General features: G+C 35.0%; 1 protein-coding gene across 1 annotated transcript in view; it reads right to left on the bottom strand.

Annotated features, from left to right (window-relative positions):
• The window catches only part of LOC149799403 (ubiquitin-associated domain-containing protein 2-like), a 55566-nt gene that overhangs the window by 24143 nt on the left and 13268 nt on the right, over positions 1 to 18155 (bottom strand). The window contains exons 3-4 of the mRNA XM_089958741.1: positions 12079 to 12198; positions 6703 to 6806 (exon numbers count right to left, since the gene is read on the bottom strand). Coding sequence (XP_089814867.1) covers positions 6703 to 6806; positions 12079 to 12198 — 224 coding nt within the window. The remainder of the gene's footprint in view (positions 1 to 6702; positions 6807 to 12078; positions 12199 to 18155) is intronic.

The following is an 18155-nucleotide window of genomic DNA, read 5'->3' as shown; positions in this document are numbered from 1 at the left end:
TGTGAGGTTATGAAACCGTCTTCACTCGTAACAGTATTTTCATGATTTATATTTCAATATAAAGTTTGCATCAGGTACCTGAATAAAGAGCAGAGTTGGACTGAATAAAAAGTAAAGTTGGCTTTCTTTGCAAAATATTCTCGAGCAACAAGTAGGCAAAAGTGATAACTGACCCACAATATAGATGTTGAGCAATGTTTAATTGAATTTAACTCAGGGTGCATCAATGCAGTCCAAGGATGAGTGTGTGTGTGTGTGATTTAAATTTTTAATGTAGATTTTTAAAAAAATCAGTCAAATCACTATGATGTCTGCAGTGTGGCAGTTTATTGTGATGTCTAGCACTAGGGCATTATGCCACAGACATGAAGCATGATGTCCCACCCAGTCACAATATCCTTTCCAATCCGAACACAAACCTCTTAATGCTGAGCGCCAAGTGAGGCAGATGTAAGTACCATTTTTTGTAAGTCTTTGGTACGACTCAGCCGGGGATTGAACCCATGACCTCCCGCATCTGAGGCAGATGCTCTAACCACTAGGCCACCAGAGTGGTCTTCCATGGATGAGTATAAAGTAGCTAAATTTCCTTCAGCAAGGCAATTTTTACCTGGTCAGGACTAGAGAATAAATGGTTTTTCCTGAGCCCAATAATGTTAATGTGATCAGGAAATGAATTTGATAGAGAGAAACCAAATGTTGAGTTGTGACCTTGACAGTGAAGACAGTACTGTCAATATGTGACACAACTTCTATCCATGCTGTATAAGTACACAAAGATTAATCCCTTAATCTCAAATTATGTTTTGATTTATGTATTTAACACTGTATAATATTATCTTTGTATTTACAACTGGAGGTGATTTATAATTTAAAGAAAAACACACAATATGGCAAAAAAATGCATTCTTTTCATTTTACATGCAACAAGTTCAAGTTCAGGAAATGAAAGCATATCTTTATCAGTAAGTAATCTCAAGCATATGATATTTTTACTGTAACTAAATTACAATTACTTGTAATTTTTATAAAAAAATCAGATTACCAGTTACTTTTGATTGCTGTATATTCTTGCTTATAATGCATCAGCAGACCAGGGACTATGTTGCACGTTTCTACTGATGATTCCTAAGAAACTACATTGACCCATATCTAGCAGCACATGACGTGACAGCAGATCTGGGTCGGTACAGTTTTGCAGTTGGACTTGACTTATAAGCTAGTATAGATGGTACTTACAAATCAGAAATAGATTATAGATGATTGTGATCAATGATTACATTTACAACAGTCAGCAATAAAAACAAACCACAAAGTATAATCAGCATATGATCTGATTTCTCTAGCCAGGCCTCAAATTTAACTTCTTTTTACTACCTGAATTTTTCTACAAGTGGAGAAAATATCAACCTACAAATTCCTATGTTACGTCAGCTATCTTTCCACCAGTTACTTTTAGTAACCTGTTATAGTGGTCACAAGTTCTGGAGTAAGAAATAAGTAAAATACTTTTCTATCAGTTTCAACAGTAATTTGTATTATCATTTCGAATACAATAATTAACTATATAGGTGAATAATTTTTATGTTTTTTCAACTGGAATCTGGTTTTTAATTTTTAATGGGCATTCTCATCCTGCGCTTCACCAATGTTGCAAATTGCTATTTTTGTCCCTTACTGACTACAAAATATGCCATCTGGCGATTTTTTTTGGCAACAACCTTTTTGGCTATTTAATTTGTACATACAATCATGGATTTCAAAAGGACCATGAAAGGAAGCCAAAAGCTTGGATGCACAATGCACTGGAATCTGTTACATAATCAAATCCTTTGTTCGTATTGACAAACCCATCTTTACAGTGCATTGCTATATCATAATCCACTTATGTTGACATCTGGCCTGAGTACTGTATGCTGTGATACACACAGTCATGCTACTGGACTATACCTACAATCAACCAATGCCTGAAGACACAAACAGAAACTGCTACAATTAATTGAATGATGGCTAATCCTTCTGTTTTTTTAAAAATGAACCAATAAAAAAGATTTGCTGAAACTTCAGAGAAAACAGATTACCTTTGAAGTACCGATTATTGTGCATAAATACAAAGCAAACTGAAAAAAATCTCAAAACAAAATTATATACTGTCAACAGTGCAACTTTATCATTGGTAAACAAAAGTTTACAGTCGCGTGTTCATCATCTCATTCTAAGAGTAAGTTAACGAAATCAACAGCATTTGGATTTAGTGCAAATTCATCAGACACCACGGTCACTGAACCTGATGTTATACCTGACAGTCCAACATCATCTACATGTAGTGATGGTAGTAATGCTTCAAGTGTAACACCACATCATGATGAATGGGTCAAAAGTTACAGAAAATTTCTGTACAGCTGGAAACTTGGGCGTCCATGGCTGAGATATGATACAAAGTTAAAGCAGATGTTCTGTGATAAATGTATCAAGGCACAAGTCATCAATTCATTTACAACTTGTTGTGATATTTTGAAGAAGGAGCATGTCACCAAACATGAATCCAGGTGGGGTAAGTAAATTTTGCTCAATGATCTTTTTCTTTTGCCATCAATCCCGTGTTACAACTCCAGGGATTTAAACTATGCAACAAGAAATAACAAAACAAACAAGATTTGCATAATTGGAAATAATTTATTTCTCACAATACAGGAGTGAAAGAATTAAATTAATTTACAGTATGGTGAATGAATTCCTATTTCCTAAAAGTCCTTTCAATTCCAATAGTTCCATACATTCCAAAGAAAAATGACCCTTCTGTGTTGAAGTTTCAAATGTACAGAAAGATTTCCAAAGAATTCAAATAGTTGTTGAATAAATTTAGTTAATACCGTACAGTTATTCTAGCATGTCATGCAAAAAATAAATCTTTTCAAAAAACCAAGTTGAGAGATTGAATCAGAATACACGCAGATAGGGCCTACCATTGGAAGTTTTTTTTTCCGGCATATTTAAGCATTGTTTGCACTAAATTATTCACCAATTTTTCGGGTCTAATACATGTGAAAATTTCACATTATGGTTAGCTGTACCCAGGCTGCACAACAGCTAAAGGTTAGACTCAAGCCTCTTCGACATACTTTTTAAAAAAAACACCTGTTCTACAGTGAGTGAATGCACTAGCACTTGATTGAGAAATAAAAACAATGTCCTTTTTTGCTATAACAAACAATGCCTAAAATGAATGTGAATTTACATTAACAGTTCAAATGTGGTCCCATGCTACCATACATGTGATAACTATTTCTCACATTTTATATCAAATCTTATATGCATATAACGCTTCTTACTAAATAACATATTTATTCCGAATTAGTTTTTGGGGGCAGATATGATCTGCATGTTTCTTCAGTCCTTCTTTTATTTTAATGATGGTAATTAATGCTTAAATATATATGGTACATTAATGCCAGGTGTTGACTCGTGTAAGTTTCATTGGTGGGAATGGATATCATTGTTTACTTGTCAAGAAAAAAATCTACAGCATTCAGTGATCATTCTTGGGATTATGAAGCAAAGTGTGTAAAGTACAGCAAAATTAAATTTATGAAACCTTGTTGATGGCAAAGTACTTTTGAAGCTAGTTATAAGGGGGGGGGGGAAGCAGTTAATTCCTGAATGCCATGAAATCAACGGTTGCATTATACATCAGTTATTTTACATTGCAAGGTACAATAATAGGGTTTTAGTATAAAAATGTCATTATGTAAATAAAGTTTCTTACAAAACTATTATTTGGGAAATATATACATAATATAGATTTGATTAATACCTGATGTTTCAATTTAAAAAATGAGAGAGAGACTGTAGATGTCAGCAAAGTAGATATTTTACATTTGATAATGCATTTTTTCAGGTGACAACAATCATACCCATTCACTAAAAGTGATGCAGGATGCAAAGACCATGGAAGTAGCGCAAAACAGTCATGTAATGATTTATTTTGTAATATTATGGCTGTATTGCTTGTTGTCAATAAAGTAGGAACTATCCCATCTTTTTCAATTTTCAATGCCTATTACATTTATAGACTTGTTAAAATATTCACTACTTGCACTGGTGACATTTTTATAAAACTGGCAACAAAATATTGAGGTTGGCAATTTTTTTTGGCAACAACTTTTAAAAGCCAGGAATATCCCTGCTAAGCCCCTCCCCCTGTCCCCAATGCAAATGGGAAGCAAGCAAATCTTTTAAAATTAATATGTCATATCCTTTGTAGAACTGTAGAAAATCTCAACCCAATAAAAATATTTAGGTTTCACCATTGCTAACAGCCTGAATTGGAACCTTCATTGAAGAATTATGAATCAAAAGCAAACGATACTTTGGACCAATTAAGATTTAACTTATCATCCTGCACACAAAATGTAAAGGAATATGCTTTCCTAGGTTAATTTAGATTTAGTCTGGAATGTACATATCCATCTGAGGCCCCGAGTGGCCTAAAGCACTGTCTGTCACGGATCACTGCCATCTCACCTCTGTCTGTGTGGGTTTCGAGTCTCGGGCTCAGCCAATGTGGTTATGTGAGAAAACTTGCAGGTAGCTTCTCGTGGGTCGGTGGTTCTTTCCAGGGTTTTCTTGGGTTCTTCCTCCACTATTAATAATGGCTGCCATGTATAGCCTATCTTGTGCTGAAAAATGGCGTTAAACACTATAACATCAACAACATATCCATTTTGTATCCAACTCCCAAGTATTACAGATTGAACTTGAAAAAATCCAAAGGTGAGCAGTCAGATTTGTTACTGCCAATTATTACATTAAACCCCACAAGTGTGTGTGTGATTTGGATTTTTAACGTAGCTTTAACACCACTACGATGTCTGCAGTGTGGCAGTTTATAGTAATGAATAGCACTGGGACATCATGTCACAGACATGTAGCATGATATCCCACACAGTCACATTATCCTGACACCAGGCCGACCAGTCCTAACACAAACCTTTTAATGCTGAGTGCCAAGCAAGGCAACTGTTAGTACCATTTTTGTAATTATTCGTCTATGACTAGGTTGGGGATCGAACCCACGACCTCCCGCATCTGAGGTGGGCGCTCTAATCACGGGAACAGTCTCATCAAACCAAGAAGTATAACCTCTATATTAATCAAGCTGCCGTGATATCCCTTAAATCAATGTAGATTGAAAAACATTAATACCTTTTTACAAAGCTTTAACAGACACTGCAAAAAAACACTGCTACAATTTGATTAATCAAAAAGAACTTGCACAAATCATCATGAACATACAGTAAAAATTGTTTAACATGTTCTTGGAGAGAAAATTTTCTGTTAGACTGTTCACGTTCAATTTTTCCTGCCATATTCCTAATTACTATAAATTCCAAAAGGCCTTGTTATAACAACCCTTTGTTATGGTAGTTAACTGGTTATAGCATTTGACTGTGTTGCGCCAGTGAATTTTTTTTAGCTCCATTATAATGTTTTTATCACCAAACATGTTGAAGCTAGGAAAACAATGGTGGTTTAAACAAAGGCATAACAAAGGTACCAAATGCATGATAATCACACCTCATTCATAACCACTAAGTAGCATAAGTGTAATAAAGGCACCAGGTAACAAATGCATGATATTAACACCTCATTCATAATCAACAAATTACAAATATGAAGTTTCTATTCAGTACAAATTTAGCATGACAAGAGATGTTCAATTTGGTACTTTATTAACTTAATAATTTATAAATATCCATTAGCTATCATTCTATATACATGTGTCAAATAAGAAAATTTCTTGTGTTCCAAGAAGTCATCAAAGTACTAATGTGCCAAAGATACTTCATGACCAAAACTTAGTATGAAATACATTTATTATCAGCAATCAATGTGATTTATCACATATGATGAGATGTTTTAATGAGCAAATAGTTGTCATTATCAATGATGACAATGTTGGTGCTCACCTTGCATTTGTGCAATGTACTTTGCTCTGCTAACAAGATGTTGATTTATCAGCTTATGTTAGCGGCATGAAAGCAAGCTGTTATTTATTCTCATCAATTATTTGCATTAATAAGCTGACATTTTAAATAATTTTTTAAAACAATTTTCTAACATTAGCAATTTTCAATTTTCAAGAAGACAGAGGAAAGTAATCATAATCCCCATTTTTGTTTCAAGTTTGTTTTGTTTTAACAGATAATTTCAAAATTTCAGAATTCCTCTGTAAATCTGAAAGTTTCTTTTATATGAATTTCCAAGAATGATTTTTTAAAATTTATTTAAGGAACAATTGGGTGACTATTACATTCTCCTAAATGATGACTTCTAAAACATATGGACAAAAGAATTCAGCAAAACTATTTCACAATTAAAATATTATTTTTATTTACCTATAACCTGATGTGACTGCTTACTCTAGTGTTATAAAATACAAATCTGAAATTATTGAGGAAGTAGTGTTTATTCATTGTGATAATGCAACATGTGTTGCCCATTTCTACAAATTAAAACAGTCTTTCTTGGGACTGGAATACATATAATCTGCACTTATGATCAGTAGATTAATCGTGGATGTGTCTAGTGGTCAGGGTGACATTAATACTGATGAACTTTAGTCTGTTGAAAAACTTATGCTCCCTGTTAAAAAAAAAAGTTTAAATATTTTCTATGAATGAGCATACATGATATACTTACGGCCCTGATGGAAATGGCCTTAGTGGTATTTCCCATGTTCGACAAATGAAGATCACCAGATATTCTAAAGCAGTACTCACTGTACATGTTGCCAGAAGACAGGACTGGAAGAGAGACAAAATAAACTTTTAAACTGAATTATATTTGCAGTATTTTCTTGTCTGTTATCTTGTCATAGAAGACTTGACCATGCACAAAGGTAAGCCAAAGAAAATCTATAACCAATAAAAAGTTATGAAAATTAATTCAGGAAGCATTTAAGATGCAATAAGAAAGGGCAAGATGACATAACATATTTATCTTATAATTCACAACCATTCTGGATGGCCTGTTAAGCAACAGTAACAGACGACACCACACTTTATATTATGTGTGTGATTTGGATTTTTAACGCAGCTTTATCACTTTTTGAGTCATATCGCTAAGATGGCTGCAGTGTGACAATTTATAGTGATGTCCAGCACTGGGGCATCATGCCATAGACATGTAGCATGACGTCTCACCCAGTCACATTATCCTGACACCAGGTCAACCAGTCCTAACACAAACCCATTAATGCTGAGTACCAAGCGAGGCAGCTGTTAGTACCATTTTTGTAAGTCTTTGGTATGTCTCAACTGGGGATCGAACCCAAGACATCCTGCATCTGAGGCGGACACTCTAACCACTAGGCCACCACAGCGGTCCTTTATCTTATAATTCACAACCATTCTGCATGGCCTGTTTCGCAATAGTAACATCACAATATCTGCACTTTCTATTTAATTCATACAGTTCAAAGAATGAGAACACTTTTTGATTCCAAGATGTTTTTATGGTAAGTGGACGAACCCCTGTTTATCAACAAAAATAATCATCTGCAACTCACCTTTTTCCCCAAAAGAATGATAGCAATTGTCTTGTCAGTACATGTACTTAGGCTTCACATATATGTGAATTTATACATTATTTGCAGGTATAATTTTTTTGTTTCTGTAAAAATGACATTTTTATCAGTGCCAAAATTCATGCATCAAGTAAGAGGCCATGCGCCATATATACTTGTTTATCAGTCAAGTCCAACTAAAAAGAACACAGACTGGTGTGCCAACACACAATGCAAAGGCAGATCACGGTCTGTTTTATTTTCCTACTGATTACTCCTAACAAAACCATAGACTTTTATCTGCCAGCACATTTTTCAACAGCACATCTTGGACCTTGCAGTTTGCAGTTGGACACAACTTATAAGAATAAATATGGTTGTTGTTGTTGTTGTAGTGTTTAATGCCATTTTTCAGCACATGATAGGCTATACATAACGGCCAGTATTCATGGTGGAGGAAGAACCCGGGGAAAACCCCAGAAAGAACCACCAACCCATGAGAAGAATAAATATGGTAGTTTGCACAGAAGGATTATTATTCACTTTATCTTTAAATTCATGGTCTGTAGCAACCACTTAATTCATGAAAATTTGCAGCCCACAAAAATTAATAATTAATGGTACCTTACAGTGCCTTCAGACCAGTAATACATTCAATGTACCCGATACTAGAACTGAAAATTAAGGAAGAACTTCACCATCGATTTGAAAAAGATGGGAGAATTCACTATATAGTGGAGATTTAACAAAGTAACCATTAACCCATTTCATATTGAACCCCAATTAGACAGGTAGATCTGGAATAATCAGGTAGATCTGGAATAATCAGGTAGATCTGGAATAATCAGGTAGATCAGGAATTGTTTTAATGTCAGTATGTAGTGACTTAGGTCAATCTTGTTTACAGAAAAAGTTTTGCCAATAATTTTCAAATTTATAAACATTATAAAAAACAGGAAATATTCTATAAAGTCACATATGTTTTCAATGAAAATTTTCTGATGAAAAAATTCTTTGCCAAGTAAAGTTACTTATAGAAATATACTAAACTTTACATTATAATTTTAAAACTTACTTTTCATTCAATTTTTCTGTCTGCAATATTTATTATACCTCCTATATATAAGTGTATGAAATGTGGGAAGTTTTTAAGTCATTTAAGACCATGAAAAATATGAACAAATCCGTCAAGGATGTCAAAGGTGATTACAATTTTATTAAATTTACTTGCAGGAAAACTGAACAGTGAGCAGAATAGATCATTACTAGAAAGTAGACAAAGCTGTTCATTTTTTCAGCAATTTCAACTCCATAATAAATTCTAATGTAAAAAAAAATGCTGCAAAATGTCTTGATACTATGCACACATATTTATATTTTTACAAATTTAATTGTTTGAAAAATTTGAGTTACTTCACATGCAAAAGGTAAGCAGTTCCATATTCGATTGAAACCATCATGGAGCATAATGAAATTAATCTTGAACATCCTTTCTTTTTGTCCCCAATGGCCATTTATGGATGAGAGACTGAAAACACAGTTGCAAAAACACAAAATTATGATTGGCATCCATGTTGGTACATAGGGTGAAATAGAAACTGGAACCAAAGTGGATACTATTCATGCAGCTGACAAATATTGCTTGTCTTGCATATGTTATTTTAACTTGAGAAACAATTACAGTGGTTCCCTTTTTATATGGCCACCCCTTTTGCACCAGAAAAGTGGCCTTACAAGACCGGTGGCCTTTCCAGAAGGGGATTAAACTTTTTGTGAAAGTATATGTGATGTATGAAGTAAAAAGCTACATACTTCAAAGCATTAATATCTTCATTTAAAAGTAACATAAATTATTAAACAGATCTTCTCGTCTTAAGAAAAGATTTATTCCGATTGAACATACATTAATAATTATCATTCTTGATTTAAGCATGAAATGCGAGTCTGGTATTGTTGTCATGCATACTGTGAAACCATTCAAAAACATTATTTAAATCTTGGTACATACATAATTTTCTTTCCATTTGGTCCATTTTCCCGCTCGTGCTGAATAACCTTCTTATCTGCTATGATGTTTATTTGAGTCCTTTCAATATAAAATTGTTCGGCAAGTCCCCCCTCAACCATTAATGTCATCAAGTCAAATAACTTGAACTTTCTTCTAAAGTAATTAGTCTCTGTGTATGTGATGACATGTTATAGTTTTGTAATGATTTATTCCTAAGCTGTTAATTGTACAGTAATGCAACTGAATCATGCAGACAGAACTTTCAAGTGATTTTTCAGTCTTTGTCTGGTACTCTATTTCGTTCAAGGTTAATTTCTCTGTGTATTAATCGATATTTAGCCTATGCTGACCCTGTTGTCATCTTGATAAATACATCCTGTTGTAATCGTCAAAGACAAAAACTTGACAGATGTGAAGCCCAAAACTCACAACAATTTTGGGCCCATTTCCTGTAAACATTGGCTTTTATAGATAATGATATAATATTAATCTTAGTGCTATACGTATTTTAGCCAACACTTCTTTCAGTAACTGAAACCTGACATTGGGAGACAGGTATCAGTAGAGATAATCAGATTGCTTGCCTTACCACATGAAGTAGTTATTGGTTCAGGACACATTTAAAATAAAATGTGGCTGCTTGTGAGTGGGACATTTTACATTTCTGTACAGTAGTCCCCCTCTTGAACGGCCCCCCTGACCAGCGGCCACCTGCTCCTTACGGCCAGAATCTGTTGGCACAGACGAGTTTGTGTTCAAAAGTACCCCTCGCGAAAGGCCACCCGGCTAACGCGACCAGCATATTAGTGCAAAATCATAAAATTTACCCCTCACAAGCGGCCGCATTTTATTTGAATATGTATCCAGAACCAGTATTGTATTCATAACGTGTGTTAAAGTAATCCGATTTCTGTTTCCCGATGTCAGGTTTTCGTTACTGAAAGAAGTGTTGAGTAAAGTACATTTACCACTAAGGTTAATATTATATCATTTACGCCTCACGAGAAGCCAAATTTATTCCATAAAAACCGAGAAAGACTCAAATTTTAATCCATACAAAAGGGTACGTACATGTAATCCAATTAGCCTTACTGCTGTGTTATCATAAGATGTCCGGTTTAGTCACTCTGATAACTGTTAAGAATACAATTATTGAACAGTAGTAACAGCTGAGAAGTGGCAGTATCGATGTACAATACCCAAGTCAGCAGGAAAATGGTTTAATAGCCTTTATGGCTTCCCTTAGTAAGATGTTGAGCTTGTTCACTTTGGTAATCAGTGGCTATTACTACTGACAATAATTGTCAAAATTACGAATCCTAGTGGCTGCGAGGTCAAATCTGCGTGATGTTAATGGTACATATCGAAGCCGTTTTGGCTTCTCTCACCTAGTTTCAAGAAATGTATAAAAACAATAGGGTACCAGACTGCGACTAACAAATCACGTGACAAGATCACTTCCTTTAAAAACACACAGCAATTTGTTTAGAAACATACAAAATTGTTTTATCAGTATTGTAGTTGGCAACATGAATAGCTTACTGTAAAAAGATCAACATGTCATCGAGGAAAATAAAAATTCTCAGTTTAGAGGAGAACGTGAAAGTAATTCAACTGATGGGGGGGGTCGTCGAGGATCCTTGCAGAAAACTAACGTGGGGAAGACTCAGATAAACAATATCGTGAAAGATAATGAAACAATTCTTCAGAAGTGGAAAGGTGAAAGAGACGTTTGTATCCTGATTTGAAAGACAAGAAAAAGCAAAAATTTTGTCAGTTGAACTGGGATGTGACGACTTTACCGCAAGTAATGGATAGTTGCACAGATTTTAAGTGTGACACAATATCAAGTGTTCTGTCATTAGCGGCGAATCAGCTGATGTTAATAATGAAGTTGTCGAAGATTGGAACAAAAGACTAAACGATATATGCAGGGGATATGACAGCAAGGATATTTTTAATGTGATGAGACTGGTTTGTTTTTTAGACTGTTACCAACAAAGTGACATGATGTGAACTGTAACATAATTAAAGAGACAGTTTTAAAACTATCAATGGTTATTCATAGCATTCTTTTGCAAATGATGACAAAGTTTGTTTTACATTTATTTTACATCATGCATGTGATTTTTTAATTAAAATATTAAATATTTAAAATTAAATGTACTTGTGACTTTTTTCATATGTATTTACTATTCGCATTTGTCATCCCCCTCGAGAAAGGCCACCCGCATTATAAGGCCACTTCCCTGCTGCATTAGGGGTGGCCTTATAAGAGGGGGACTACTGTACTAGTATGCTGTCTGCTGGTCACGTTAGAGGGGTGGAAATTCTTGAGGGGTGCTTCTGAACACAAACTTGTCAGTGCTTAGGAATTATGGCCATAAAAAGAGGATGGCCACTGGTCGGGGGGTGGGGTGGGGGGGAACATTCAAGAGGGAGAACACAATGTAACTCTGAAACCCCATATATGATGATGCCATAAAAACAGCAGACAACTCACAGCGTATTTCCTTGATCCAAACCGTCTCTCAAACACACGAAAGTAATATATTAGCAGTGAACAAATAAACAAATCCTTCAGGTCCAGGAAGGCAAGTTTAGATGTGAATATTCGCCATATCTGCAAAAGAGAAAGACATTATTCAATAGCATCGTAGTAAAGTTCATTGAATGCTACAGTGATATTGAGGTGGGGGTCCTCAGGGGTGATAATAGGCACCTGTTCCAATGAAAAATATTTCAAAATCATATTGATTTCCCAATTATAACAATTTGCTAATTAAGTATAAATAACATTCAATCTCTAAAAACATTAATAAATAAATAACAAAGAGGCAATATATAAAAACTTATAAATACATAACGTAGGAAGCACACCCTAAACACCTAGACTAGTAATACCATAATAACCTTGAAAATCTCTCTTCATACATGATTTCTACTAGCAAACTCTATAAACAGCATAGAACACCCCCCCCCCTTGTTAGAACATTTTGACCAACAACAACAAAAATGCAAGAAACACCAGGCAAATGCAACAAGAAACCAGCGAAGTGAAGCAACCAGGACCGTTCCCGAGCTCTCCTTCCCACAAATGACAGCCAACCATTCAACTGTAAGGGACCTGTATGGACCCACAGATTGAGACCAAACTATCAGGGTTCCTTGAACCCATAAAAGCCTGGGGGAGGTGGCACCATTCCCTTCCCCAAAAACAACCAGCAGGCTGTGGTGCAGTCAGAAAAAAGTGTCACATGGACAATTGTGCACATGCCACTATAATTAAACTCAACAACAACTGTGTTGTTTACTCTGAGAACTGATCATACGCTGTACAATTTTTTCAAGACCCAGAAGTCGGCACACAATTTTTTATAATATTGTTGAACCACAACACCATATCTTCATTTCAGATGGTGTCTTAAGAAATGACACAACCTACAACTCCCACTGGTACATAAATACCGGTGTATAAGTTGGATCAAACTGCACAGACCCAGATCTGCCATTGTATTATGGACCATATCTGGGTCTTTGCAGTTTATTAAGAGTAATCAGTAGAACAAACAAAACAGACCCTGATCTGCCAGTGCATTATGTGACAGTAGATCTGGTTCTGCTGTTTGCAGTTAGATCCAAATTAAACACAAGTAGATATGGTAAATAAATTTTCAACATATGAAAAAAATACCTTTGATTCAATGTACACACAAAAAATATTTCTTACTACTGACTCGGAAATAAATTTAGTGCATATTGTGAAATCCATCTTACCATAGTTTTATTGTGAAATGCTGTACCTAATGAAGATCATAGTTTCTATAAGGAACACCGAGGAACAACACAAAAAACTTTCTTATAATTCGCACATGGAATATCCATATTAAAACAAACAGAAATATTTGTCATTACAAACTAAACTCACCTAATGAGAAATATATATACTATAACAGTAAAATAATGAATTTGAGATATAACAATTCACTTACAAAGTAATTACAGGGGTCCCAAGAAGATCGTGATACAGTAAAACTATCATATTCAAACACTTAATAAAAAAATTGTAAATGAATATTTTCAAAATTTTTATATGCAGGAAATGACCACAGTATAGTCTCTGAAACTATAAAACATCCTATCAAAAGTCTTTCTTTTTATCAGTCACTAGTAATTCCCACAGGAATAAATAAATATATAACTGTTCTTAACAGAATGAGTAATGAGTTACTCACTAACATCAGTTATCAATTAGCTTTCAAGGTTAAATCAGCTCCTTATGTCCTTCACTGAAGTGTTAAGTTTACCATTACGAAGGTCAAAAATGTTTATTTTCAAGGTCAGTTATGATGGTTCTGCTGCAATAACTGGACAAATTGCAAAAGATATGGCAGATAACAAGGGCAATGAGGAATAAATTAAAATAATTTTGTATATTATCATTATTAAAACCAAATCAGAAGTTTAAGCATTAATTGTATCTATCAGAGGACAGACATAATTGATTTCTGATGAAAATAAACATTTCCTCATTTAACACTAAGCCTATGGTGCTCTGCCATTATGCCAACAATCCAAGGACCAGTCATGTGACCATATCATGCAGAATATAAGTTAAGTACTGTAAAATAAAAAACACTTTCATAAATGGTATGAGTCACGTTTTCCCATCACCTGATGATGAACTGCACATTAGTCATGACATCTGGTATTGACAATGACTAAAACTGCTCTAATACCATATTCATCCTAAGAAGTGTACCTTCCATTATAAACACCCCACTCCTTTTTTATGAAAAGGAAGTGGAAAAAGTTCCTACATAAGGACACACATATCGCTGAAAGTCCCCCCACCCAAATTTTGTTGTTGAGATTCTCAGTTAATATTTATTGTAGTCCTTTCCTTACTAATTTAAAAGGAGCCATGGTAGCTCAGTTGGTATAGCACTAGACTCATGATCCAAGCATTCTGTGTTTGATGCCCACTCAGACCAGTCTAGGTCTGCTATCTTGGCATGTCCTTGACTCTTAGCACCCACTTCCTCTGCATAATACAGCCATTAACACATTTAATAACACAACAAAACAAAAATATCCATACTAGTATAAGGTGTTTGGCTTTTGGGGGCATTTTCCTTACATACATGTACTTTAATTATAATGGAAAGAAGAATGTCTGAAAGCTAAATCTTAAATATTACATTTTCACTACAAACATTATGTAGGAAGAGCTCATAAAGATCTTTATAAATGCAACAAACTAAACAGAATTTTCGGAAATAAATCTGCCCGACAGTTGTATATACATGCAATCAGTTGTCTATGCAGCAAATCTAAGGGGGGAGGGTGTTTTTAAGAACTACAGTTTTTGTCAAATATTTGCCCTAAACTAGAATTCAACTAAAGTCGACATAGGCAAGACTTCAATGATCTGTAAAGGTGAGAATCTTAGAACACTTGGCTATCTGGGGGCCAAAAAGAATAGCTGTAACCTGATTGCCAAATTGACTGCTATGGCAGCCATACAGGCCATCAGATCTGCACTTCTTTTATTTATAACCAACTAGACATCATAAGAAGTCGTTTAGAAAAACACGTAATGATATGACCATCCATTCTGTAGCAGTAGCAATATCAAAATTTTCATGAGGGTCACAAACGGAAGTCTTTAACGGAAAACCTTGTGTTTATGTGACCATTCATTGCGGGAGTAGTAGTGATAACAAGATTTTCAACTCGGCCATGGAATTATGTGTGTGTAAAGGTTGCAGGCAATCCCTGAAGCAATTTAGGAGGAGTAGTGATAACAAGATTTTCAACTCGGCCATGGAATTATGTGTGTGTAAAGGTTGCAGGCAATCCCTGAAGCAATTTAGGAGGAGTGGTGATAACAAGATTTTCAACTCGGCCATGGAATTATGTGTGTGTAAAGGTTGCAGGCAATCCCTGAAGCAATTTAGGAGGAGTAGTGATAACAAGATTTTCAACTCGGCCATGGAATTATGTGTGTGTAAAGGTTGCAGGCAATCCCTGAAGCAATTTAGGAGGAGTGGTGATAACAAGATTTTCAACTCGGCTATGGAATTATGTGTGTGTAAAGGTTGCAGGCAATCCTTGAGGCAATTTAGGAGAAGTAGTGATAACAAGATTTTCAACTCGGCCATGGAATTATGTGTGTGTAAAGGTTGCAGGCAATCCTTGAGGCAATTTAGGAGAAGTAGTGATAACAAGATTTTCAACTCGGCCATGGAATTATGTGTGTGTAAAGGTTGCAGGCAATCCCTGAAGCAATTTAGGAGGAGTGGTGATAACAAGATTTTCAACTCGGCCATGGAATTATGTGTGTGTAAAGGTTGCAGGCAATCCCTGAAGCAATTTAGGAGGAGTAGTGATAACAAGATTTTCAACTCGGCCATGGAATTATGTGTGTGTAAAGGTTGCAGGCAATCCTTGAGGCAATTTAGGAGGAGTAGTGATAACAAGATTTTCAACTTGGCCATGGAATTATGTGTGTGTAAAGGTTGCAGGCAATCCCTGAAGCAATTTAGGAGGAGTAGTGATAACAAGATTTTCAACTCGGCCATGGAATTATGTGTGTGTAAAGGTTGCAGGCAATCCTTGAGGCAATTTAGGAGGAGTAGTGATAACAAGATTTTCAACTCGGCCATGGAATTATGTGTGTGTAAAGGTTGCAGGCAATCCCTGAAGCAATTTAGGAGTAGTGATAACAAGATTTTCAACTCGGCCATGGAATTATGTGTGTGTAAAGGTTGCAGGCAATCCTTGAGGCAATTTACGAGGAGTAGTGATAAACTTGTTCAAGTGGATGGACAACAAACCATCCCATACGCTCTTTCTGGGTTCTCAATAGATTTTAAACCAGAAGAGTCATTTGACCCTTGCCACCAAAATTTCAAGAAAGACAATGAAAATCTGAAAAGTGAAAACTAAAATCTCTAGAGTGACCTCAAAGGTGAGATTATTCTAAAGCTGTACCGATGTCACTTTTTGCCAATTATGCCAATACAGCGTATAGCTGATTATTAAAATTGCAGATACCAATTATTTCAAGAAACCGCCTGTACTACAGTTAGTGAAAGTACTAGCATTTGATTGACAAGTAAACAGTAACCTATTTTTGTTATAACTATCAATGCCTAAAATGGGTGTGGATTAATGTTAACAGTTCAAATGTGGTCTAAAGCTATGATACATGTGATAACTATTTCCCACATTTTATATCCACCATATTTCTTATTGTTAACTCATATATGCAAATAAAACTCTTTACTAAATAACATATTTATTCCAAATTAGTTTTTTGGGGGCACATATGCTCTGTGATATGTTGCTTCATTCCTTCTTTTAATTTAATGATGGTAATCAAGGTTTATATATATGGTACAGTAATGCCAGGTCCAGTTGACTCATGTAAGTTTCATTGGTGAGAATGGAGATCATAATTTGCTCGTCGAGAACAATCTACAGCATCCAGTGATCATTCCTGGGATTTAGGAAGCACTTCACTAACAAGCAAAGCATGTAAAGCATGGCAAAAATAAATTTCTGAACTCCTGGTTGATGGAGATGTACTTTGTGAAGCTAACCATTTAAAAAAAAAAAAAGGGGGGGGGGGGGGGCGAATTTAATTCCTGAATGCGTGAAATCGACGGTTGCATTATAAGTTACTTATCTTACATTGACAAGTACGATCATAGGGTTTTAGTATTAAAATGTCATTATCTAAAAAAAGTTTATTACAAAACTATTATTTGGAAAATAATATACATAATATAGATTTGCTTAATACCTGATGTTTCTATTTAAAAAAGAGAGACCGTAGGAAAGCAGATATTTTACATTTGATAATGCATTTATTTCTGGTGACAACAGTTAGACCTATGCACAAACCATGATGTGCAATGCAAAGACCATGGAAGTAGTGCTCAACAGCCATGTAATGATTTATTTTGCAATATTACAACTGTATTGCTTGTTGTCAATAAAGTAATAACTATCCCATCTTTTTCAATTTTCACTGCCTATTACATTAATAGTCTTGGAAAAATATTCAATACTTATTCTGGCAACATTTTTTGAAAATTGGCAACAAAATATTGAGATTAATGTGACAACTTTTTAAAAGCCAGGATCATCCCTGTAATGTGTATGCTGGAAGTTCATCAACCACATGACGCCTCATTGGCTGGTTGGCTGCTGTGATTGGGACAAGTGCATGCAGCCCTCCAAGGGTTTTCATGCAGCCTAGGAACAAGTCATCATTCGCACTGACTGTTTATGTTACTCTGTTTATCAAATAAATGTGCTTCTTTTGAAGTTTAAGTTTTCAAATATTAACAACATATTAACAACTGAAAATTAATTATGATGTTATTTAGAAAAACCTTTTGTTTTTGCTATTTCAAATATTATTTATTTTACTTAATGAACTATCGGCCCGCGACAAGGTGTAAATTTGTGTATGTGGCACTTGCACTGGAAAGTTTGCCCACCTCTGCACTAAAGTGTGTGGTCTTATAGAAAGGTAGACAGATGGAGCTCTACAATGATACAAAATAA

The sequence above is a fragment of the Sinohyriopsis cumingii genome, chromosome 5 (assembly GCF_028554795.1).
Source record: "Sinohyriopsis cumingii isolate HCF-2022 chromosome 5, ASM2855479v2, whole genome shotgun sequence".
In the NCBI taxonomy this organism is placed as follows: domain Eukaryota; kingdom Metazoa; phylum Mollusca; class Bivalvia; order Unionida; family Unionidae; genus Sinohyriopsis; species Sinohyriopsis cumingii.
This window is presented reverse-complemented; position numbering and strand designations above follow the sequence as displayed.